This window comes from Pavona decussata, unplaced genomic scaffold, assembly GCF_977016875.1.
Source record: "Pavona decussata unplaced genomic scaffold, jaPavDecu1.1 SCAFFOLD_602, whole genome shotgun sequence".
Lineage (NCBI taxonomy): Eukaryota > Metazoa > Cnidaria > Anthozoa > Scleractinia > Agariciidae > Pavona > Pavona decussata.
In genome coordinates, this window is record NW_028145860.1 from 5,556,732 (window position 1) to 5,581,404 (window position 24,673).

Consider the following 24,673-nt stretch of genomic DNA (forward strand, 5'->3'; position numbering starts at 1 on the left):
TTGGACCGATATCCTTTCAAAATTTCGGTGACCGGACATTCACGGAAAAGATTTCCAATTTCCCGAGTTTTAATATCCTACACTATCGTAATTATTTTATGTTTCCCTGACATTTTTCCGAAAATCTTTCCAGCGCGGAGGAATTTCCTGTGAAACAGGCCCTTGATCTGCGCATAAATGTATTTATCGATGCTATATTTTCAAGGGAACGTGCTTAATGTGCAAAATTGGCTTAAAGGCTATGAATACTGCACAATATCCGTCGGCAATTTGACAAGGACATGAATGAAACGCTTCTTTCCTTACGATGTCTTCGGGTGACTTGCCATCCTTAATTAATATCAAAATGGCTGAAAAAGAGAAAAAAATACAGCCCACAGTGGTACCTCCGGACACTTTGCCGGAGCGTTGTACCATGACGATGTACCACGAGATTTCGGCCCGCGGTTCGCTTATGCCAGCTGGAGGTGGTTCCGTGCTGCTTTCCGATACCTTGTCCCCGACAAGACAGTGAGGGAGAGAAAAGTCGGCCCCTAGACCATATGAGACAGATCCCTTTCGTTGGCGCCCCAGCTCCACCTTACTGTCTTACACTGAGATTCAGATCAATACATATATGACAATGTATTTTTTTTTAACAATTTTTATTTGCATACATGACATGAGATTTACAAAACTGAGCACTATTAACATCACTTACAATACACAGAGTACTAACCACAATGACTATATCTACATTGTTAACAATACTTACTATACTCACAAAACTAAAAGTGCTTACAATGTTCACACTACTTACAGGAATAACGTTATGTCTTTTAGTGAACACTTTTTCTTATTTTTACTAACAAAACATTACTTTACATCAAATACAATTTTTACAAATTTGACAATGTATTCATGCTTTGAGGTTTGAGCATGCGCACGGGCTAAAATGATATAACGACAGAAGGATGACTCGTGGTCAAACGACCTGTAGTCTTGGAGGTACCGCTAGTCTTGGACTCCTTTTATCTTATTTTATTCTTACAATTTTTATTGCCGTTTTCCCGAAAACGATTTCTCCTTCAATGGATTGATGACATTGTTAAGGGAATCAGGTCGTCACTCGAAGAGCTCTATGAAAGCCGTTGCTATTTTTCTGTTTTGGGATGTTAAGTCAAAACTTACTGTGCCAGGTAATGAAAAAGTACCACGTTTGTTACTGCAACAACTCAGATGCTTTCGCCTCTTGATGTCTGGTAAAATCAATCCTAACCTTGGCCCGCTTTCTGCTTCGACTGCTAGTAAGATCAATTGCCTCATGATGAATTAAGACCCTTAAAAAGTTATCACAAAGACAGCACAACAAACTGGCAATCCGTGTGTCACCTCCTTCGCTTCCAGGGCCTGGTGTACGCCGAAAACTCTGCATGATGTTATATGCGTCAACGAGACATGGTTGAAACAAAGTATCAGCAAATCTGAAATATTGCTTTCTGGCTTTACAATATTTAGGAGAGATCGGTCTGATAGAGGTGGTGGTGGAGTTCTTATCGCTGACCCAGGTAATCGTATGCCGTTAAGATCTTTAGCTGAAAATCGTCGAGAAATAGCCAATCTGTTTAACTCACACTTTGCATCAGTTTTCGCCCATGACACCCCCCACCCCCACCGTTGCCAATGCACCAGCTTTTCCTGATATGTCGGAATGGTGAGCGCTCACGGTTATTGAGTCCAATCCGTGCTCGAAGCCCTTGATGTCACGAAAGTCACAGGACCTGATCAAATCCTAGCGCAACTTCTTAAGGAAACAGCCTCTGTAATCGCAGCAAGTCATTAAACACTGGTTCTTTCCCGCACAACTGGAAGGAAGCTAACGTTGTTCCTGTTTTTAAAAAGGGTGAGGCTGAGTGCACAGAGAATTACAGGCCCATCTCCTTACCGTCACTGGTAACCAAACTAAGTCTTGGCGCGATGTGTATTTAACACTTCAAAGATAGACTGTACGAGGTGGTAAGAGATTGTCAACATGGATTCATTAGAGGGAAATCATGCACCTCCAACCTTTTGGAAGTTTTGGACCTCGTGGGCTCCCTACTAGACGACGGAAAACAGGTGGACATGATCTATATGGATATGTCTAAGGCCTTCGAGGGTGAACCATGGCTGCCTGCTGCAAAAGTTGCACGAGTTCGGATTTGGAGGCAGCCTCTTGCAGTGGTTTAGCTCTTACCTGATGGATCGCTACCAGCGTGTAACAGTGCTGGGTGAAATCTCTGATCTTCTGCCTGTCAGAACCGGAGTACTTCAGGGCTCCATTTCAGGCCCGATGTTATTTCTTATTTTTCATTAAGATACCTTGGTCCGAAACTGTGGCATAACTTATCCAGTAAGGAGAGACTTTCAAGCAACCTTAATACCTTTAAATCGGATATACGAAAGCGCGATTTATCAAGCCTCTTAAAAGATGGTCGCACTGGCTGTCAACTATGCAACTCTTAGACTTCCTGTTTACAATACTATTTTTTTACCGTAAAGATATTTGTCCTTGATCTTTGTCACTGATGTATTTTAAATAGACTTAGTTATATGTATATTTTTTAATATTTTGTAATTTTTATACATTGTACAGTTTTAGATTCTTAGTTACGCTTAGTTAGGTGTCCCCTATTAGCTGAGGACTTACCCTCTGCTAGATATTTTATTGACACGTTAATAACGTTTATTCATTCATTCAATCATTCATCTATGGAAATAACTTACCCGATTCGGTCTTGACGAGCTATGTTGCCATGTTTGTCGATGACACAAAGATGTATAAACAAATTAAGTCTTAGGAAGATGCTGCGTATCTACAAGCTGACTTGCTTGCTGGTTAGTTGACAGATATCACACTTACATGCAGCTGGTTGAGATTTTCATTTCTTAAAAGTGAAGAGCGGGTATTTTTTCCCAGGAACGTTAAATAGTAACCAAGATTGACGTATGGACACTTAGCTAGTGTTCAGTGCAACATACGATTAATTTTCTCTAATAGGGTCGTTGGGTACTCCTGACACAAGCCCGAAGAGCTGCTACAAAGTGTAATTCCGCGCCACAGAGCTGGGTGATATAGAAGATAAACAATACAAAACAACAACAAAAAACAAACACTTGGACGGCAGGGTTGGCTTGCGCACATGCAAGAAATGGTTGACAGTAATTTAAAAGTTTGCAGCCAAGTTCCAGTCAGAGTGAACCTCACAGAATCGGATTTTTTTTTTTTTTTTTTTTTTTTTTTTTTGAATATAATGAATATGGAGTGAGTTGTCGATACATGCCATCAATACCAAAGAATAGAACGTTTTTTTCCTTGTGTCATGGTCAACCGATAATAAATGTTTTTGAAACATGTGCCACCTCTTTTCGTTCTTGTTAGCCAAAAGCCCGGGGCGAGAGTTGTTATGAAGACGCAACCAGCTCTAGTGGTATCCATTTTTTCATCCTTTTTTTCATTTTTTATTTTATAATTTTTTTCCCATCAATACCATATGGACAAGCCCAAATCACTTTTTTTTGCCAAATGGCTGTCTGAGAATGGCTGTTGACTTGCAGAATTCAGTAAGGCCATATCACGAACACCACTCGCATGTTACAACTCGTCAGTCAATTACGTGACCATGTTTATCCTATATTTGCCGCTTGCTGTTTTCAGTTTCTCTGTCAAATCGAGTAGTTTTGCGTTTGTATCAAAGGCCAGAATAAGTTTGCACTATTGTCATCTTTGTACTCTTTATTTCAAGAAAACATAAACGCAAATCTCGCGTTTGCCGTTTGCCGTAAACGCGATTCTTAATCTCTCTATTAGTGGGAGTTTTCGCACAAATGTCACCACAGTAACAAGGATTGCGTGACACGTTTGATCAGTCACGTTCATTTGGATCAGTAGCGTTGCAGGGCATCAAGGGATATGATTACGCTTCTTCACAGGACTGAAGCAAAATGGCGCTGCAGGCGAGTCAACCCATACAGCAACAACCAGGTATGTTAAAGTTATTTTAAGATCTCCCGTTTACTTTGTTGTTAGCTTCGAGCAAGAGTGCAACTTCTAGGTTATGCCTTTTAAATAAATTTTTCATCGATATTTAAAGCACTGTCTCCTGAGAGCAATATAAATATGCTAGTTCGCTTAAGTGTAGATAAAGGAGTGCAGGAAAAAAAACGTGTTTACGTTAATAATTTAATTACATTGTAAGTATATCTGTTAGACGTGCAAGTGTCAAAGCATTAAGTGGCATAATAAAATGAACAGAGGACGTTCCACGGGAAAAATTGACAGCAGAAAACGTAAAGGCAAGCGTAAAATAATTGGAAATTCCTTGCGTGTGTTTAGCCCAACCAGGTGATAGTTTGAATATTCATAAACTTAACTTTAGCTTATTAAGTTGCGAGCTTGTTTAGGTTTTAGTGTTAGACAGGAGAGAAGATCACTAACTTAAACAATTTCACTAATTTTCTGCTCTGCTGTTGCTAAAAATGAGTTTAAGCTCAATATGTTTTGAATTTATATCAGTTTAAGTACCTTAGGCAATATAATAAACCAGCAATTTATTATTATTTGTACGCATATATCAGGTTTCCCTAGTTTTCATAGTTGGGCAAAATGGCACCAAATACAGATTTAGTATGAGAATCTGTTGTCAATAAATCTCTCAAGCTCCCTTAAAAAAATAACATTTTAAATAAGCAAATGACATTGATGCATTTTCTTTCCATATAGAAGCCGTCGTGATTGTATATATGCAAACAAATTGAATGATTTTATCTATTTCTAATTACATGTAAATCCTTTAATTTTATTTTCATTGTTAGCTGCGCATTGTACAATTTCAAACTTGTTTGGTATTAATAACAAATCTTTGTCAGGCCATTGGGTTAAATGACAGACCCCAACTGTTAAGGAACCTTGTTCTTACCAAGCCAGCAGTCATTTTATTCTAAACATTAAAGCTGTCAACATCAGATAGTCTGTGCAATATGCGAAGAAATTTGAAATGGAAATTCAATTTTGCATGGTGAAAACAGAGATTTATTCAAAAAGCAAGAGTTAATGTTACAGCTGAATTGCCACATATATTTTCATCAAAATGATCTGTTGCTGGAACACAAGAAAGACGTCCACACATTTCACTAAGATTTAATATTCTTCAGAGTCACAGTTATGTAACACACCCGCATCAACTGACACTTCCTCATAACACAAAAACTCACAAAAATTAAAACCTATTGTTGTCTGGCGCACCTTGAAATAGACAATTGTCATTGGCTAAAATGTTTTATCAATTAAGACAATCAAACCACACTCACACACTCTCTCTCAACACTCTCATTACAATAATCAAATCAACAATCATGCTAAAGCAAGTAAAAACCTTTGTACGGTTTCCAACACCCTGTTAATGTTCTTAAAGGTTTTTGTAAAAATCATGTTTTTTTTTTAAATTTTTATTATTATTTTTTTAAATTTTTTTAATTGCAACACACATACAAAGAAGCCGCTTACAAAACAATATGTCCACTACTCACTACTTATTATATAATACTTATACTACTTACAATTCAATGCAGTACTTGCGCTACTAACAATACGACACTTATACTATCTACAACACTTACATTACTTGCAATACAATACCTACACTATAGTACAATATGATACTTATACTACTTATATTATTTTTTTAGTTTATGAAAGTTTACAATAAAATTGTAGAAAGCATGTAGTGGAACGTGACACCTTTGGCTTTGACTTTTGGATCATTGCTCGTACTGTACTTTAGACTCCTATATTGTAAGCTCAGTACTGTAAATGTACCACTGCATTCTTCTTCAGGCATTGAACACTGTCTAGGTATACAATGCCTTGTAATTTAAGGTTCAAGTTACATTCTCATTCAGTCACTTACTCACTGTTAAGCTGTTTAAACTTCTGCCCTCTTTTCCTCCCTTTGGAGGCTGTGTTCTTAATAAACTGGGAATACCATATCTGTGTTCGATGTTAATTAGGCTAACAATAAGTATTTGTGTCGCTTCTTTCTGGATGCTGCGGGGTTTCAGGGTTTGGATGCCATCTTGGACTGGCTGACCACTCGCCTCGATTTCTTGCAAGGGCTTTGAATCCCGCTGGCTAAGTGAAGTCCCGCAGGTTGTCTCGCTTTGGTCTGGTTGCAATGAGATCAAATGCACTTTACTAATCCATAATTATTACTAGTTGTAGGTTATACTTCAGTTCAGTTTCCATAGCGACTTCTGAGTATCCCTGAATATCCCTTCCCCCTTTCCCCGAAATTGGCCCTTGGTCATCAAACCTTGATTCTAATGCCTCCCCACACTCAGGTGCTCCTGGACAAGGTAATTGGATGCCAGCTCCTCAGGCGCCAATGGGCTGCCCTCCAGGATTGGAATATCTAACAGTTATTGATCAAGTAATTATACAACAACAGGTTGAGCTTCTAGAAGGTAATTTAATGGGAGTTAATATGTTTTTGTTATGTTTCATTGTTGACAACTCCGATAAGTAATACTTAAATAAAAACGTTTCTCATATTTTGTTGCAGGGCTTTAAAGTTTGGCCTAACTCTTTTTTTGAACAGAGCTTGCACTCTACACTATTTTCAATTTTTTTTTTCAAAACCATGAAAATAATATTTTGTGGTGTCAGATGAAATAGAAAATACACACACTGCCATTTTGTTTATTTAATCTTAATCTAAGTAGTTTAACTTTTAATTATATTAACACTGGGCAACAAGACTTAACTGATGACATATAACAAGCTCTCTGCCAAACCCTGTTCACAAGGGAATAAGGGACACCAAAATTGCTTTGATTCAGGTCTGAAATAGCTTGGTAACAAAGCTTTCTATTTCATGGATCATTTTCACATGCTTCAAATCAAGAGTGGAACTTGTCTGATTTCTGTGGTAGACTACTGGTCTTTGAAGCCACCTAAGTAGTTTGCTTTAGGGGACAATAATTTTGGTGATGATGATGCAATTTGTCTGTTTTTTTTTAAGCTTTTACTGGATTTGAAACAAACAACAAGTACAAGATATGCAATTCCATGGGCCAACAAGTTTACTTTGCTGCTGAAGGTGTGTACAGCATCTCAAGTTCAATTATACCCTAGCTACCTAGCTATCAGGGTGAAACATGTCACAACACCTTAAAAGATTTTCATGAGTGCAGATAATGAGAAAGTGAGTGCTCACAAAATATGATGAACTTTTACATTGTGCAATCCTGCTACATTGACTTCCAGCCTAGGTTGAAACATAGCCCCTTAATTCTATACGAAAGTCAACTTGAAGATTAACATTGGCTTGAAGATTAACATTTTTGAGGAGAAAGGTAACCCTTCTGACATACTAACATATAGAAATTATTTGCTAGGCCTGTTAATATAAATTTATTTGCAGATTATGGTAATGTTCGCAATCAGTTGCACAAAAGTCTTCTAAGAAAAAGGCACGGTAATCGGCCAAAAAGCCCCTTAAAAACGGTAACGTGGTTGGCACTAAACTTTACCAAAAAAATCCCCAAAAATGTCTCAATAACAATAATTCAATAATTCAAATGTCTCAATGCGTGTGCGCGCTCTATCCATGCACACGCCAGTTCGCTCTCTGTCTTCTTAACAGGTAATATCGGCAACTGAGAAGATGATTAGCAAGAGTGTACATGACATTGTCTTGCTTACTTATAAAATGAAACAGTAAAATAATTATGACAATCAATGTAGGTTATAATTCCATTTTAGCCATGGCTGATTAAATGTTTATGAACTTTCAGACAATGACTGTTGTACTCGACAATGTTGTGGCCCTGGCCGTCCATTTGAGATGAAAATCTTTGACAACTTTCAAAGAGAAGTGATACATCTGTCCCGACCCCTCCGGTGTCAGTGCTGCTGTTGTCCTTGCTGTCTTCAGGAAATTGAAGTGCAGTCACCTCCGGGGACGGTTGTTGGATATGTTGAGCAAAAGTGAGCCATTGTAGAAATTTTAGCCACTAAGGGCAATATATGGAAAGTTGATGACTGTTTCTGGTTTGGGGTTACTGGCAATTTTGATGGAGTAGTTCTTATTTGTATAAGTTCTTATGGTTCCACTTGTTATGGAATTCTAAGCATGAGGAGATTCTTATCCCCTTCCTCATACATGTAGGTCTTCCAGGGGCTCGCAATAATTTATCTGTGCCCTATGGGGATATGGAAACTGGTATCCTTCTGTCATTGATTAAGAACTGACGTATTGAAAACAGATTGGAACTAATTAACATTGGCTGCATTGATTGCCAAGTTTATAAAGGCTATGCATTGTTTTCAGCAGCTTATTAAACAAAGGCTCCATTTCCTACTGAAAAGGAGCATTGAAATGTATTGAGCCACTTGTTTCACAGAGTTGACCACAAAGAATAAAGCCAGCAAAATGCACTTAGAGTTGCCAAGGGAAAGAATATTGCATTACACTCTGCTACGCCGTGCAAATTGTTAAAAATAATTGGTTTTCAAATTATGCAGAAAAATAGAACTTGAGTTTTCTTTCTGTAACCATGCATTGTTTAATGAACCTGGGACCAGGTCAAATGGCGCATGATAGTCTTTCACACACATGATAGTTGATGATCAACTATCATGTGTGTGAAAAACTATCATCATCTATCATGAAGAATTTGAACACGCTTAAAGTGAATATGATAGCTGACGATAGTTGATAGTGCATGATAGTTGGTGGTCAAATGAGTGAGTGAGTTTTAACGATCATTGACTATCATGCGCCTTTTGACCAGGACTTTAAGATGTATCCTAATATTATTATTGTCTGTGAGCAATAGTCTATTGTCGGGAGAATAATAATTGGGATACACCTTAACCTTAGAGGGCCTTATGAATCCGTCCCCTGTGTTGCAAAGTTGTTGGCCATTGTAAGGAATGTGGAGTGTTTAGTACAGATTGGATGAAGTCTCTATACAGTAGAACACTACCCTTTCACTGTTAACTTTGACAGTTCCTGTTTTAACCCTTTAAGCCCTAACAGTGTTCAGCATCAAATTTCTCCTTGTAATATCAATATGTATTCAAACCCTGAGGTCATGAGAATTAAGAATATGATCACCAACTGAAGGTGAATTGTCTTGGTATTTTAATAATAACTTCTCCAGAATACTTTTATACAAAAAGTATAGGGAGTATGGGGACGAGAAAGGAGAATTTGTTTTTTAATATTAGGGGTTATAGGGTTTAGGCTGTAGTGGTCTTTGCAAACCTGTGAGTTGAAAACAGCTGGCTGACTTTAGACCTGAAAAACTTACATATCTGTATGTCTCAAAAAGTTACTCTGTAGAACAAGGGAAACTGAAAACAAACCTGTAGCTGTGTTATTGTTTGATGCCAGGCGAGTTGTGCCTTGAGGTGTGGAGGGATGTTCTTTGTAATACATGTATGTTCCAAGTTTGATTGGACTGCTGAATAGCATGATTGTTTAACTACAGGTGGACGTTGTGGAAGGCCAAGTTAGAAGTCCAAGATGCACAGCGTCAGCCTATCATGACGATCAATGGACCATGCTGCCCCTGTAGCTGTGGATCAGATGTGGAATTCCCAGTGAGTTAATGTAACATGAAAACTATCAGGAATGGAGAAACGTTAAAATTAAATAAGTTTAGTACCCATGACCATTAAGTGTCAGACTGAACAAACAGTCTTGTCACGCTGGGACTGTTAAATAATTGGGACAGTATATTGGCAGAAGGCATCTTTGTAAGAGCTGCAGACAACCCACAAGCATTCATGGGTCTGATTTTTGGCCTTGGGTAAACTAGCTACTGACCACACCCAACTAATAATCCTCAACCTGGAGGGTGGCTCTACCAGAAAATAAAACAATGAATGAATACTGTAGTCATTGAGGGGATGGGGTTTGGGACTGATAGGAATGGCAGAAACTGGTCAGAAATGTATGGGGTATCTTTTATTCTTCTGTTAATGGAGAGCAGCTGCTAGGAAGCAGAATCCAAATGGTTAGGGAAATGGCTGAAAACTCAAAGTGAATTTCTCCAACACACACACACACACCCTTTAAGTTACAATAGTTGAGTAAAAGAAGAAGTATCACACAAATTTGGTGTCATTTCAAGAACCAAAAATGTCTGTCAACAGAAATAAAAAAAGTAATTGTCTAGTTTTGTGATAAATTATCATCCCAGTGCAATAAAACTGTCATTTAGTGCCTCTGGCCTGAGACAAAGTAGGTCAGAATGAGTTGAAAGTTTCAAGTTCACACATTTTTGTTTCTGAAATGAAGTAGAACGGATTACAAGTTGTTCCTTTCAAGAATTGAGCTGATTTCTTCCTGACTTGTTGTTCTAGAATTATTTTGTAGCTAGGCAAAGGTCTTATTTCAGTGGAAGACTGTTCTGCAATTCAGTGTATTAGTGTGTGCTACTTGCTCTCCTGCCAAATATGCTGAAATACTTAGTTTTAGACAAATTTCCACATTGCACAGCTTTTGACCCAGCCTGTCAACATTATTGTCTTGATATCTCAGATCAGTTTAGTCAATGGGGGCACTCAAATTGGAATGGTTGCCAAATACTGGAGTGGATTTACACGAGAATTTTTTACAGATGCTGAGACCTTTGGGATTCAATGTAAGGAGTTATCACTCATGTTGTTGTACTGTTTGTCGATATACTTAGTTTCCGTTGTAAGTGTAACTGTAAGGATATATCTTTGAGTGCAGAGTACACGATTGGGAGGAAGGGAAGGTTGAGGAAAGGCAATATGGGGACATTGTGGTTTTTCTAGTTTATACCTGCCAACTCTCACGCATTATGTGTGAGTCTCACGCCTGTGGACTAAAGATATTGATCTCACGTATCAAGGACAATTTCTCATGCCTGACTACACAAATCCGGACGAACTGTTCTAAAAAACTTCATTTCATTTCAGATTTGTTATGTACTATTTCTTTTCTCTTTATTACAATCACAAAAGCTTTCAAATGTGTAAAATACGTTTGAATCGTAAGTGTTCCAAGGTCGTCGGAATATCTTCGCACATTTTCTAAAACGTTCGGAAGTCTTCGGAAATCGTCGGAAATCATCAGAAGTGGCTCAGACGTTTTCGGAAATCCCAGTCACGACGAGACAAAAATCTCACGCGTTTGACTCAGAAAAAGTTGGCAGGTATACTAGTTTATGTAAAAATCTCGGTCGGTGGACTTTCCAGCTACATACAGGTTGTGATGTTTCTGGTTTATTATGTCACACAGGCTCAAAACTAAGGCAAACAAAGTGCAAACTTTCAATTTTTTTTAACCAGTTACTACCAGCTACTATGCACTGTAATGATGGGTCACTAATCATACAGTTAAATTACTATTAAATAAATACAGTCGAACCTGTATATAACGGCCCTGAATTAAGCGGCCACCCTCTATTAAGCGGCCAGTTTTTAAAGTCCTGATTTTTCACGCATACAAACGCTGTATTTGTTACCTGTATTAGGCAGCCACCTCTATTAAGCGGCCGCGGCCACCCTGTAGCAGTCATATGTTTGTCTTTCTTTGTTATTTTTACCTGTATTAAGCGGCCATTCTTGAATGGAAACTAAGTCATATGAACAGTACCGTGGATAACAGGAATTGTCGCTGGCAGTGCCGACAGTCAATGACTTGCTCTACAAACAAAAGTTTCAAATTGCGAGGCGCCAAATGCACGTGCGGACTTTTTTAAGTCGCTGTAATTTTTACCCTATTCCAATTTTGTGTTACTTTTAATTAGCAACATTACCATTATAATTCCACTTCGATTGTAACAACTACGAAATGACAGAATGAGATATTTCGTTGTGAACTGCAAGTCACGTAAGCCTTAAAGTGAGTTAGAAATATAGCACTGTACACCGTACAAGAGTAGAGGACAATTTATTGCACAGTGCTTTTGCACACTGTTACATATATTATATCATTCATTAAGTTACAAGTTGGCACTAAACTTTATTGATCTCTTGAAAGAGTGTTGATTGTCCTATTGTTTCCTTGCATGAAATGTTTTTGTATGATACACCATTAAAATTGACATTAGACAATGCCCAGTGAGTATTTTTAGTGATCCTGTATTAAGCGGCCAGTTCCTCAAGTCCCGAGGGTGGCCATTATATACAGGTTCGACTGTAAATACCATTTTTCAGGGTTGTCAATAATGGCCTACGTACTTATTTCAACACATATAGAATATTATTAGTCGAGAAACCTGTACATTTTATTACTAACTTTATTCTCTGATTTGCAGTCCCTCAAGACTTGGATGTCAAGTTCAAAGCCATTTTAATGGGAGCCTGTTTCCTGGTTGTAAGTATAATCCTTGGCATTCTAACCCAAAAAAGTAGTTTCCCATAGGAAGGGAGTAGGTACCTTCAGATTAGAGTACAAGTATGACTTTCAAATTTCAAATTTACGCCTTCCTGTTGTTTACCAGTAGATAAGGAGACCCTAGAAACAAGATTGGTGTGACAAGCGGTTATCTTAACCAAAATAACTAGATCTGAAAAGTTGAGAATGATGTATTACTCAGCAAGTGACACAGGCATACTAGGAAAAAAAAAATCTGATTGCTCCTATCAGGAGTCGAACCTAAGACCTTCCGATAATTAGTTCGGATGCTCTACCACTGAGCTACAGGAGACTCGTGGAAGCTAAGACCATTAAACTTGGTTCATGGGACAAACATCCTGCATACTGCTAGGTCTTAGGTTCGACTCCTGATAGGAGCACTCAGATTTTTTTCCGAGTATGCCTGTGTCACTTGCTGCGTAATACATCATTCTGACTCATTTAGTCACCAGGCTTAAAATATTCCATCACATTCCATCTGAAAAGTTGTACTCATACTCAATCCTGGACTTGTACAGTCAACTCTCTCAAAGCAACCACTTCTCGTAAGCGACCACCTCCCGTAAGCGACCACATCGTAAACAACCGTTTTGTTTCACAGTTAAATACTGTTTCAAGAGCTCTCTCGTAAGCGACCACCACTCAAATTTCTAAGGGACCGCGACCACTTTTTAGGCCAGAAATTTGACATATTCTTTTGTTTTCAGTTTCCGGTAAGCGACCACGCAACATATTCGCGTATTATCTGAGTAAATAATTACTCAGAAGTAAAAAATGTTCAATTTTTACTGACGCTACCCCAGACTACTGACAGTTTACAGACAGAGAAGATTACTATAATTAGATCTGTAGGTAAATGGGAATTGTTACAGTGATCTGATCCAAAATGTTACACAAAGTTTCGTCAGAAGAATAAATAGATGTGAAAAAATCAAATAAATTAGTTTCTATTAGCCTAATTTTAGCTGCTAGGGTAATATTTTTAGGTAATTAATTTATCAGTCCAGCATTAGGCTTATTTTATTGATCTTTCCCGTAAGCGACCACCTCCCGTAAGCGACCTTGGTGTTGTGCACCAAGGGTGGTCGCTTACGAGAGAGTTGACTGTATTAAATCTGAAGGTCCCTATAATCTCTGCGTGTAAACAGGGTAGAGTAGAATCAGCTGTTTAGAGTTTGATTTTATTGACATAACAACAAACACAGATTGCAAGGTAATTATTACTTGACCCTGAGGTTCAAAAAAGTTAATTGCTAACAACCCTGTACAACATAGCTGCCTCTTACCAGTCCAATTATTGTTCAGTTCCAGAAAAAATCCATACCCACCCCATGAAAGGTCATCGGAAATTCCTAGGGGGAGGGGGTCTTACAAGTCAAAATTTTAAAAGCAAAGTATGAAGCTAAACTGGAATTTCCTGGGGGGAGGGAGAGTACAAAACAAAAACCCTTCTGTGGGGGGAGCATGGTTATTTTCTGGAACTGCACATTGATGGTAGTAATAAAATATATCTTGCACAGAATTCTAATGTTGAATATCTCTTTGTTTTTGCAGGATTTCATGTTCTTTGAACATTCAAACAACTGATACCATGCTCAGTGTGCACAGTGTGTATTGCACAGATTTGACCATTGGCCAGAGCATGTCTCATGTCTCATATACATTGCCTTGTAACAAAGTAATTTGTAGAATAATGAATTTTCAGTTACAGAAAAGTGGAGGTGGGAGTATTCTCAAAAGTGAAAGTTTTTGAAAGAAGAGTGTGAAGCTTAACTAGAATTTACATCTAGGGATGGGAGGGTGGTCCAAACCAAAACCCCTTCAGTGGGAGGGTATGGAACAACACAGATATCAGGGTTCCTGTAGAAAAGCATAAACCTTTTAAGCCCCAGTAGTGATCAGCATCTATTTTCTCCTTACAATAGTAGTTCTTGATCAAGTGAACAGGTGATGGAAGAAGGGACATGATCACTAAAGATAAAGTGTCTTGATGTTTAAACAAATTCTTTCAGCTAGTTCTATAAGAAATAGCTGGGGGACGGTAAAGAGAAGATGTGTGTTGACACTGGGTATTGGCGTTGCGAATCTGATCAAAAGTTCAATATGTTAAGCACTTCACTGTTTACTGGGCCTCCACAAGTTGGAGGATGGCTTGAAGAAAACGTTGTGCTAAGAAAGGGTCTAGAAACCTTAAATCTTCATTTTACATAGTACTACATACTATGGTATTTTTTTTCCACATTGAGGCTTTGTTATCTCTGAAAAATGCATGGTTACCCCCAATTTTCTTTTTTGATACCAAGAGCATTTGGTAAGTTCTGCTTTCTCCGCATACCCTCAAACTGTCTTTAAAACAAACTGAAGGTATGCCCTCAGAATGCAAGATTTTAGTTCATAATTCCCTTAACAAGCTTAGTTCGAAAATTACACAAATTTTCAACTTTCAACTTTATTAATCTTCCTAGTTATTTACAATAACACTGGACCCGCAAATAGCATTTGCTAATCTAGGCGGGTAGTGTAGAATTATTTATCATTTACCAATTATTTATTCTGCCAGTAATGTTTGGAAAAAACATTTCATTTTTTGCTTGTCGGTTATTTATACTCTTGCAGTTGATTGATGACCTAATGCGAGAATGGGTAGAACAATCCCATTTCATACCACTAAGAACTTCTTGTTTAAAATAATAATCGTAATTATACAGGAAATAAAACAGGATACAATACAATAATAGTATTTTAAAGCACCATTTCAGGGAATAAGTGACTAGACGAGCGGAAGAATTTTCTACATGCTGGAGCCTTTTTATGGTTAACAATTTTGTTACCACCCTTTTTTGTGAATCGGGAATCTGAATTTCTTGTACCAGAGAGGTACGCCTTTACAATTTATCACATTTTTGTATGTATTAAGCTTCCCAATTGTACTGTTATTCTGTTGCTATTGTACATACAGGCCAGTGTGTTAGATAGTAGCTTAAGTAAACGGATATTGTTCAGGTCGTTCTCATGGTGCCACCACTGTTTACTCAGGCGAGAAAGAAATTTTTGGATCTGCTCACGCGAGTAAGGTTGTAGCTATAGTTAATTTGTTTTATCTCAATTATTTGATTTCTCATGAGTTACTGTAGTTTTCCGCATCATATATTGTAAGTATATTTATAAGCCATATTTAAAACTGGATCATTGTATTATGCAATTTCAGGTATTTGATTGGCTTTGCGGCCGTGGTGTATGAGCCATTATACATGCCCAAGAATAAGCGACTAAGAGTGGGCTTCTGGTTGTTCTTGTATAGCGAAATCAGCAAGATCTAGCAATATTTCTTGATTGATTTTAATAAAACACTGATTCCACTTGCGCTTGTTGGATATGAGATGATTATAGCCAACTCGGCGCCTCGTTTATGCTTATGGCTGCCTTACCTTCGGAATAACCAAATGAAAAAAGTCTTAGAGGTCACAACTCTTTGAAAAATTGTCTGTAAACCAATTTGCTCTCTACTTTGTAAGCGTTATTATCTTTAAAAAACGCGAAGTTACCCCCAACTTGTTGTTTTTGTTGTTGTTGTTGTTGTTTTTAATTTCCAACAGCCTCTTCTTCCCTTCTTCCCTCTCGGTATTTCACATCTCCCACCAGTCCGTCAGTCGATTACACCTTTCTTCTACATTCCTGTGTAGCGCAATTCGATATCTGGAACTCTACGACCAAACGAGAAGTGTTTACAAAGTAAATTCACATGCAAGATTTCAAGTAAATCTATTTTGTATGAGGATCTTAGGGAGACAGCCATTTAAAGCGTCAAACAGTCATTTGATGAAGTTTGTCCCCTGCTTGTTTAGCGGGTTACAAAAGAGAACTTTTGGTTTTATTCAGTTTCTAGAATCTGTAAGCTTAAGCTTGTGCTGGGGAGCAGATACATTGCTTTGACGAGTCGACCTTCGATTACTGACCCATCAGTGGGTCGGGTCTTCGTTAAAAAGCACGCCAAAATTTACGAGGAGAGTGCTCTTGCCGTTTCTGTAATCAGAGATTCAGTCAACCTTAATCACGTGCGTGTAAGAAATCGACCTCTCTCCGGGAGGAGAGGCGAAGGACGGGGCGCAGATAAAATTGTTTCTTCCCCAGCCTGTCCGAATGCCGACCAGAAAGGGTTGGTTCACAAATACAGCAATTTGAAGGAGTGATTATCAAAATAGGTTTTCCACTCGTGCCTGCTGGATACGGGATCACTATAGCCAAAGACGCGCGCGAGTGTCTACAATGTTCCTATAGCCAACTCGGCGCTACGTACCTTGATGGTTATCTACCATATCACATCAGGATAAGCTCCTGATCACATCTAACGCGTGAAAATGTCCGAGAAAAATATTATCAGATGCGTATTACAGTCAGATGTGGATTTACACAAACTTTTTTATCGGCTTTTCAAACGGAAACGGTGCGTGTGGATGGGATATTTTTACTACCTCTCCGACACATAAGCAAAGAGTGGTCATATTTTTGTGCCCAACAAATCTTTTTCCATTTTGCATGCGCACTTTGCCAGCACGTGCAGTATGTTTCTTTTATTAGGTGCGAGCAAATTCCGTTGTCAGTGATTGGTTTCGGTTTCTAATCCATATTCATAACTAACTTCACACGCAGTTCTCGGATTTGAACGAAATCCGTTGAAAGGAGTGGTTTTGACGGTCCTCTTTAACAAAGAAAAATGATGAAATGCAAAGGCTTAAAGCATAGAAAGAAGTACACGCTAAAGGTGAGTCCTATTTTTCAAATATTGCTTAAAGTTTTTGTGGATGCTACAAGCAAACCAGGGATATATTCAGTTGCTGACTTCGCACGTGAGTTGGCTTGCTGCTCGTTGAAAACATCGATTGAAACTTTTTGACTGTTTTCAAATTATTCAAAACTTGGTCTCGCTCTTATATTAGAAGTACTCTTAATGTTGCTACGAAAGTTTAAAGAGCGTACAGAATTGATGCCTCAATAAAAATTGACGTTTTCCCGATTAGAAACATGGCGTAATTATTTACTTGTTCTGCAGCATTACTAATATGATAATTTGATAATTGATATGATAATTTGTATCTTCAGACCCGCAAGTGAAATGTGATCAGAAACCGAGGGAACAAGCTGGAATTACTTCAAAGGTAAGAACTTTGTCATGATACAATAAACCCGTGGCGGTTTAACCTTCACTCCCGACATCACACATATTCTCCTCGTCGTTCTTCTGTCACTAGTTGGGAGAATTTAATCCTCAAACAAGTGGGGGGGTGATCACTCCGTATACTCTCATAACCTACATGTTTGTCATGAAAAATTGCATGTTGCGGAAGAAATCAGATAAATCAGATACAAATAAGAAGAAATCACATACTGGCCACTAGAGATATTGAGGCTTACTAGTTTAAGGGGGCTCGTAATAATGGTTTTTCATTTTTGTAGTGTTTGAAATGATGAAAGGTTACGAATTATATTGTATTTGGTTATATGGGCAAACTATAAACATCGTCTTAACTGGCTGTTGAGGAATGCTTTAAGGCTAGTTTCAACGTCATAGTGGTTACCATGGCAACAGGTCAGTTCCACAAAAAGGACCTCTTAATATCGGTTTTTGCAAATTATCTCAAAAGACTATTCAGTGACTTACCGTTTTCTTGCTTTGTTGCAAAGCCAAACTGAATGTTGCATGCATACAAACAATCAAGATAGATCTTCGCCCAAAATTTCGAGATAAAAACAGATGTTTCCTGCAGGTTTTATTTCCGGTGATCATAATTCCGACTTCACCTTTTATTAAGATGAAATTTTGGCCCGTTTCCTTTCTCCAATAATATAGCATTTGCTGCAAAATATTAAGCTGACTCTTTTTTTCCAGGAGAGTCATTCAGTAAATTACTGAAAAGGGGAAACGAAAGGACGGAATGCAAGAGAAGCTGAAATCTGGAAAGAGAACGGACATGCTCCAAAGGTAAGAACTTTAAAATGACATATCGGATAATGAATTTCTTCAGAAAATAATGACTCACTGAATCTCTTAATTATTTCAACGAAAGAAAACTTGGTGGACTCGACTATAGATTAATTGTTTTCATCAAACAGCGAAATAAACGGATATCGGAGGGTAGGTAACTTTTTATTCAGATGAAGCGAATCATGCCAGCCATTATTTTTCCTACAATTTTTTTTTAGATCAAACTCAATCATTTTAACTCCTTATCCAGGACTATATAGTAAATTAAGCTCTTTCATATTTTGAAGCATTTACATAACATTTTCGCAACAGTTTCCGTCTGCTTCTTTTTTTTTTTTTTTTTTTTTAATCTTTAAGTAAAACGATGACTGTTATGAAAGCGTCGAAACCCAAATCTGCTGTCTGTGTGAAACTGATCATAAATTTAACATAGCCTCGGCCACAAATGCAGCAAGTTTGTTTCGTCTTTGGAGTCGATAGCCTTATTTTGTATTTGGACGAAACATTGCATCAAACAAACCAGTATCGTTATTTTAAATTGCACAATCTTTACATAAAGAGATCACGTTTGAATATCTAAGTCCCAAATTATTGTCTCTTGGCGATGCCTGACAAGGTCACGTATATTTTCCTCATATATTTAGCGCCAAAAAATCAAGCATATATTGTTTGCTAAGCTTTCGAATAGTGGGTAGGTCAGTTGTACGAGAATTGATACAAAATCATTTAACAAATTGAGGTTTTGAGCCTGAGAATGTTACTGTAATCTGTGACTCAGAATATATTAATCATCCAAGGACCTAATTTGAGGAGGATGGCGACAGTTTTTCTGCATGACCTGAGAGTGGATCTTTTTTAATATCAAAATTTTGCATCTATAGGAGGCAAGCTTCGATTTCCTTCATAGTACGCTACAGCGACTAAAACTTAGTTTCGGCCTTCCTATGTAACAACAGAAATTCCTATCACGCCTTAAAGTTTTCTCGAAAGTTAAGGATTATTGTTCTAACGGCTTGCCATTTTTGAAATACAGTATTTCGATTTACTCAAATTACGAGCTGTTTGTTTGATTTGGATTTTATTTTAGCAATTTTTCAACATAAATATCTTAAAATCGTAGGCAGCTGAGCTGAGAAGCTCAATGTACGTTTTGATTATTTTGCTATGATAAATGATTGTATGTTTCATGTTTCGTAAGATATTGACGAAGAATGCCCGAATAACCATGTTCAGTCCTCAATAATTGATTCTTGATTTACTTCAAAACACTCCTAGAGAGTTTTTTCTAAGTTCACCTACACCTTTTATAGAGTGAGCAGTTAAAATCCGTTAAGTTTTGTTGTAGAGTGTCTTCCTTGATTTCTAGATAATTGACATCATTTAGAGTGGAGGGCTACGCATCAACGTTGCCTGGAAACCAATAAAAGATAGTCTTTGACCATAGGTCAGATCAGAAAAACTGCTGCGAGCGTCTTTAACAAGAAACCAGTTTCAGAAACGTATGGCACAGCTTGATATCTCCATATCTTAACAGGATCACAGAAAAAGTGGCCCCTTTACAATTGAGAGAAGGATTTCAAAGGCTAGAACAAACATTTCTTATCAATAATCTGGAAAAGATTTGTATACAAAATTTGGTAACGTGATCTATCATCGATCTCCGCATCAAAAGTATCTATGTTGAGACAATTTTGTACTTACTAGAATACCAATACCTAGAAATTGATAAAGAGATCTTCAAGGCAAAAAAAAAATTTACCAGAGAGTGATTTATTCAAAATACAACCATTGATTGAAAGGCTGACCTTCAGTAGACTTGTAGCAGATAATCTTGGTAGTAGTCTGAGAGTTCAATGCGATTAAAATAATAATTTGGAAAAAGTAAAGCCTTTCATTTTGTTCCTTGATCCAAGACATAAGACTTTTATTTCCAAGCAAAACAATTTACAAAGAAACGAAATCACGTGACATTCAATTTCAAAGAAGCCTAATTTCTCAAATTTATAAAAAACCAGACAGAAATAAACCACAATACTTCAGACTGTGTTCGCGAGCAATACTACATATTAGAAAAGACTGTTTCAGAGAAAATCTAGAATAATTTTTCAAAAGTTGAATTTGAGTAGTTTTGTACTCTGAGTCATTTTCGTCGCCGATGATTGAAAACGCGGCTTTTAGGTATCGAGATTTTAAATAAATATGACTACATAAAACATATATTTGAACTGTGGGTGAAAGATTAAATAGAAGAAAGATCCTCACAGATATTTACGCAACTTAAGCAGTTGCGAAAGGAAAGCCTGAAAAAAAATCGAGATTTTGTCGTTGTCTAATTTTTTAAGATGCATATGTCTTTTGTTTTTCGGGAAATGCGAAGGTTTTAATCGTGAATTGTGTTGACGTTCAGTAGAGTGGTAGGAAATTGAGTAGTCTTTGCGTAGTCTTTTTAAAAACGATAATGCGGACGAAATAACGGCCATTTTTTTTTTCTACATTGCAACCTTGATCCAGGCATATAACTTTTATTTGGTTTTTTTAAACCAAACAATTTACCATAGAAACGAAATTGCATTAAACTTAATTTCAAGGAAGTCTACCCCATATTTTGTAAATTCAACTCTCATAGAAGTAAACAACAATGCTTCAAATGATATTCATTGTTAATACTACGTATTTGAAAATATTTTGAGACCGTGCACGTAAATTTAGACTCATTTTCACAAGTTCATTTTGACTACATTTGTGTTATTTTTGTCTCGAATGATTGAAAACAAAGTGACGTTTTAGAAGAGAGATTTCGACGTTTTGTAAGTTGGCGTGTTTCCCAAACAGATACTAAGATAAAATCGACGAAACAAAAAAAAAAAAAAAAAGGAGAAGCTAAAAATTGATCAGTGTACAACGGAACCCTCGCAGAGCATTTAATATTAGATTTTGTGGAGATAATCGCCTTTGAAATAACTTCGCCTTGATTCTGCTTGTGAAAATAATTAGGTCGAACTGTGATCATATATAATTAAACAAGACTCGTTCGAATGGGATGAAAAATTATGAAAACTGACGCCAGAAGCACAGTAGAAAAGAGCAAACTTGACAAAAATCCCAAAATATCTTTTTAAATTTTTCCTTGTCTTTGTCATCGATAATTTTGAACCTTAAAAAAGTGAATTTTGGCTCAGAAATTTGCTTAAAGAAAAAAAAAAAAGAAAATTGCTGGGGTATCGGGGCTTGAACCAAGCCCCTTCGAAGCTACTTAAATTTAACGACGGCAGAGATAAGGCCGTCGTTCATCTATTCAGGGCGTAAGCTTTCAACCACAAGACCACCTTGGAATTGCTTAACAAAGAACGGTCAAAATTGACTGCAAATAGGTTGTGAGCCTCATGTTTTATTAATTGGTTCGTGTCGCCTTTGCTTCGTAACCAATGACAACATAGGTCGTGCGCGCGTGCAAATGATGTAAATAAGACAAACAAGTTTACAAGTGGAAAAACAACACTAACTGCAAAAATTCATCTTGGTTTCATATCATTTGACATTGAAGAATAGCCAGTGTTTTCAAGCGTACTTAGGTACGAAAATGGCCTTCTCCTTGTTCAGGTCACAGCGTGTACAAATTATAAACCTTACTTTCTCCTAAACGCGACTATGGAGAAATGCGAGAATTTTCGCAATCAAAATTTCGCGATTTCAGAAAGCGAGTGACCTTGGTACACACAACACGCTTTTCGAAAACGAATGATTCAGTTAATTATAGATGCTGTTTGTTGTGTTACATGAAATTAATGTCAAGTTCCTTTTCTTTTAGCTGTCAATCTCAAGTTGAACTGAAACAAAAGATGAACAACAAATCGCCTTCGCAAGCTGGAAAGTATACACAAGCAAGTAGGACAAGAGAAAGACTGGACATAGCTGAACTTTTTGGGCATATTTTAAGGTAGAAAATGCACTGTTTTAACGAGCGCTTGTACAGAAAGTTCCATTATAAGAGTTGTTTGAATAAACTCAAGTTTAAAAAAAACAGCAAGGGTCGATAACAAATTCCAATAACATTCAAACAAAATACAAGATTTCAGCAAAAGTTCACCAAAAACAATAATCTTAGACACAATTTTGCTGATTAGAAACATTATATTTTATGACAATTGGAACTGAGCAAATCTCTGAATTCTAGAATTTAAAACAACAGCAAGGGTCGATAACAAATTCCAACACTGAACATTCAAGCAAACATATTTCAGCAAGTGTCCACCAACAACAATCTTAAACATAATTTTGATGATTAGAAACATTAGATTTGATGACAATTGGAACTGAACAATTCTTTGAATTCCAGAATTTAAAACAACAGCAAGGGCCGATAACAAATTCCAACAAACATTCAAACAAAAATATAAGATTTCAGAAAGTGTGCACCAAAAACAAACTTAAACATAGTTTTCAGCGCTGATTAGAAACATTAGATTTTTTGACAATTGGAAATGAAAAAGACGTTGAATTCTAGAATGTTATTTGCCTTTTATAGTGGAACTTTCTTGTTTTAAGTGTCAGTTACTTGAACGGAACATTAGGCACAGTTCTCTTATGAGTGCACGATACAAAACATTCACGGCATAGGCCTCGGTTGTACAAAGAGCGGGTATCTTTATCCACTGGATAAATCCTATCCAGCTGATAAAATGTATTCCAACCAATATGTTTTATCTACTGGTTAGTGACGAATCCACTGGATAAAGTTATCCGCTCTTTGAACAACCAGGGCCAGCCTGATTTCGGTGGATTTTAGCTTAAACAATTGCTGTTTATAAGACCAAAATTTCAAATTCCGAAATTACACACTTATGGTTTTGAAAACTATTTAGCTATTTCTTTTGGCACAAATCCAGACATAAAAACAGTAGAAAATCGAGTCTTGTATCGTGCACTCATATTTTTCTAGTCAGACAAGTTAGTAATCTTTCCGTCGTTTTGAAACAGGCTGAAACATTTCGCGAAATACAGTGTTAGTATTGAAAGTCGACAATTGGAAAACTCCACGAAAAATTTGTGAAGTTTCAATTTCTTTACAAACACTGTATTTCGCGCCATGTTTTCAATGAGTTCCGAAGCGGCTGAAAAATTGCTAACTTATCTAAACTACGATTCGACTCTAAGAAAATTCGAACACTTTTTGTGACCCAAAACTTAGCCTTTAGCTAACATTTCAAAGCAAAAAAACTTGAAGTTTTATAATGCTTCGTTTTTGACTTCAGTAATTCCTTTCACACAATGTTTTGTCAACCAAAGTAGTTTATTTACTTTCACCATCTGATTTATATTCTTAACTACTCTTAAGTAGCAATTAGTTCTTATATAGTTAATTAGTTACAATAACTTGCAATTAATATCAATTAGTCAATAAAGAATTCAAAACTATTTATTGTTCAACTTTATTTGTCTTCTGGTAATTACAATAATAAATGAATTAAAAAAACTCGCGCTTTTAAAGGGGGCCTGGTAACTAGTCATTTTGTAGGCTATCTCTTTTACTTTTTTTTGCCTAGGAGAGGTTGCCGAGAAGAAAAAAAGTCCTGCACTTTTAACACGGGATCTAGCACAAAATCAAAATATAACTTAGCTTTTGAAGGGCTAAATCCGTGTAAAACCTGCACGGATTTTTCCCGCCAAAAGACTTAGTTTTTTTTGACTCGATGCTAGAACACCCCCATCAAAAGCACAGCGCTTTTTTTTCTTAGGAAAGGCAAAAATGTGTAAAAGAAATAGACTACAAAATAACTAATTACCAAAGCCCCCTTTAAAAGCGCGTTTTTCCTTCAACCCATATAAAGGCGAAAAATTTTCCCGCCAAAAGACTTAGAATATTTTTGACTCGTGAATTATGAAAGCGAAAACTTTTTCCCGCCAAAAGACTTAAAAATATTTTTGACTCGTTTATTTGCTGCTTCTGACTACTTGATAATTACATTTCCAGACAAAAATTTTAAAAAAAAACTTGAATTTTTTCTTTTTAAATCCGAAAAATTGTTTAGAATGCTATATTTCACTCTTAAAAGCATTTAATTTCTGAAAAGTTGAAAACTCTTAAAAACGCGCTTTTTGGAGCTAAGGTAAAAATATTTAAGGTGACTGACACCGGTTTCCAGCTCTTTTAAGCACCAATACTTAAATTGATCAATACTAGCATTCTTTATCAGTTGATGCAGCAATAATGGTATCAAACAAATGCCGAATCAATGATTAACCAGTTATGGTCATTTTCTTGACATGATAGGTT

The 24,673-nt window shown here is 36.9% G+C and overlaps 1 protein-coding gene and 1 long non-coding RNA gene across 3 annotated transcripts; both read left to right on the forward strand.

Moving 5' to 3' along the window:
• The first annotated feature begins 3,822 nt into the window (after positions 1-3,822).
• LOC146449621 (phospholipid scramblase 1-like) lies at positions 3,823-15,780 on the forward strand. 2 transcript variants are annotated; one of them, XM_085101252.1, is made up of 8 exons: positions 3,823-4,003; positions 6,358-6,480; positions 7,038-7,115; positions 7,813-8,005; positions 9,514-9,625; positions 10,569-10,671; positions 12,316-12,374; positions 13,971-15,780. In XM_085101252.1, exons 1-8 carry the CDS (start codon positions 3,964-3,966, stop codon positions 14,001-14,003), a joined length of 741 nt encoding a protein of 246 aa, XP_084957378.1. In that variant the 5' UTR covers positions 3,823-3,963; the 3' UTR covers positions 14,004-15,780. The 2 variants fall into 2 exon arrangements, with proteins under 2 accessions (XP_084957378.1, XP_084957379.1); XM_085101253.1 differs by lacking the exon at positions 3,823-4,003 and adding an exon at positions 5,498-5,812.
• Positions 15,781-15,916: 136 nt separating this feature from the next.
• Positions 15,917-23,329, forward strand: LOC146449622 (uncharacterized). Its single transcript, XR_014860582.1, has 3 exons — positions 15,917-17,572; positions 18,304-18,396; positions 22,208-23,329. It is a non-coding gene; the product is annotated as an uncharacterized LOC146449622 (long non-coding RNA).
• The last annotated feature ends 1,344 nt before the right edge of the window (positions 23,330-24,673 follow it).

Bases quoted from the DNA above. Each gene is read 5' to 3' on its own strand.
- LOC146449621 (XM_085101252.1), top strand. From the start codon at position 3,964: ATGGCGCTGCAGGCGAGTCAACCCATACAGCAACAACCAG. The intron at 6,481-7,037 runs GTAATTTAATGG...TTTTTTTTTAAG, and splicing joins ACAGGTTGAGCTTCTAGAAG to CTTTTACTGGATTTGAAACA. The intron at 9,626-10,568 runs GTGAGTTAATGT...TTGATATCTCAG, and splicing joins GATCAGATGTGGAATTCCCA to ATCAGTTTAGTCAATGGGGG.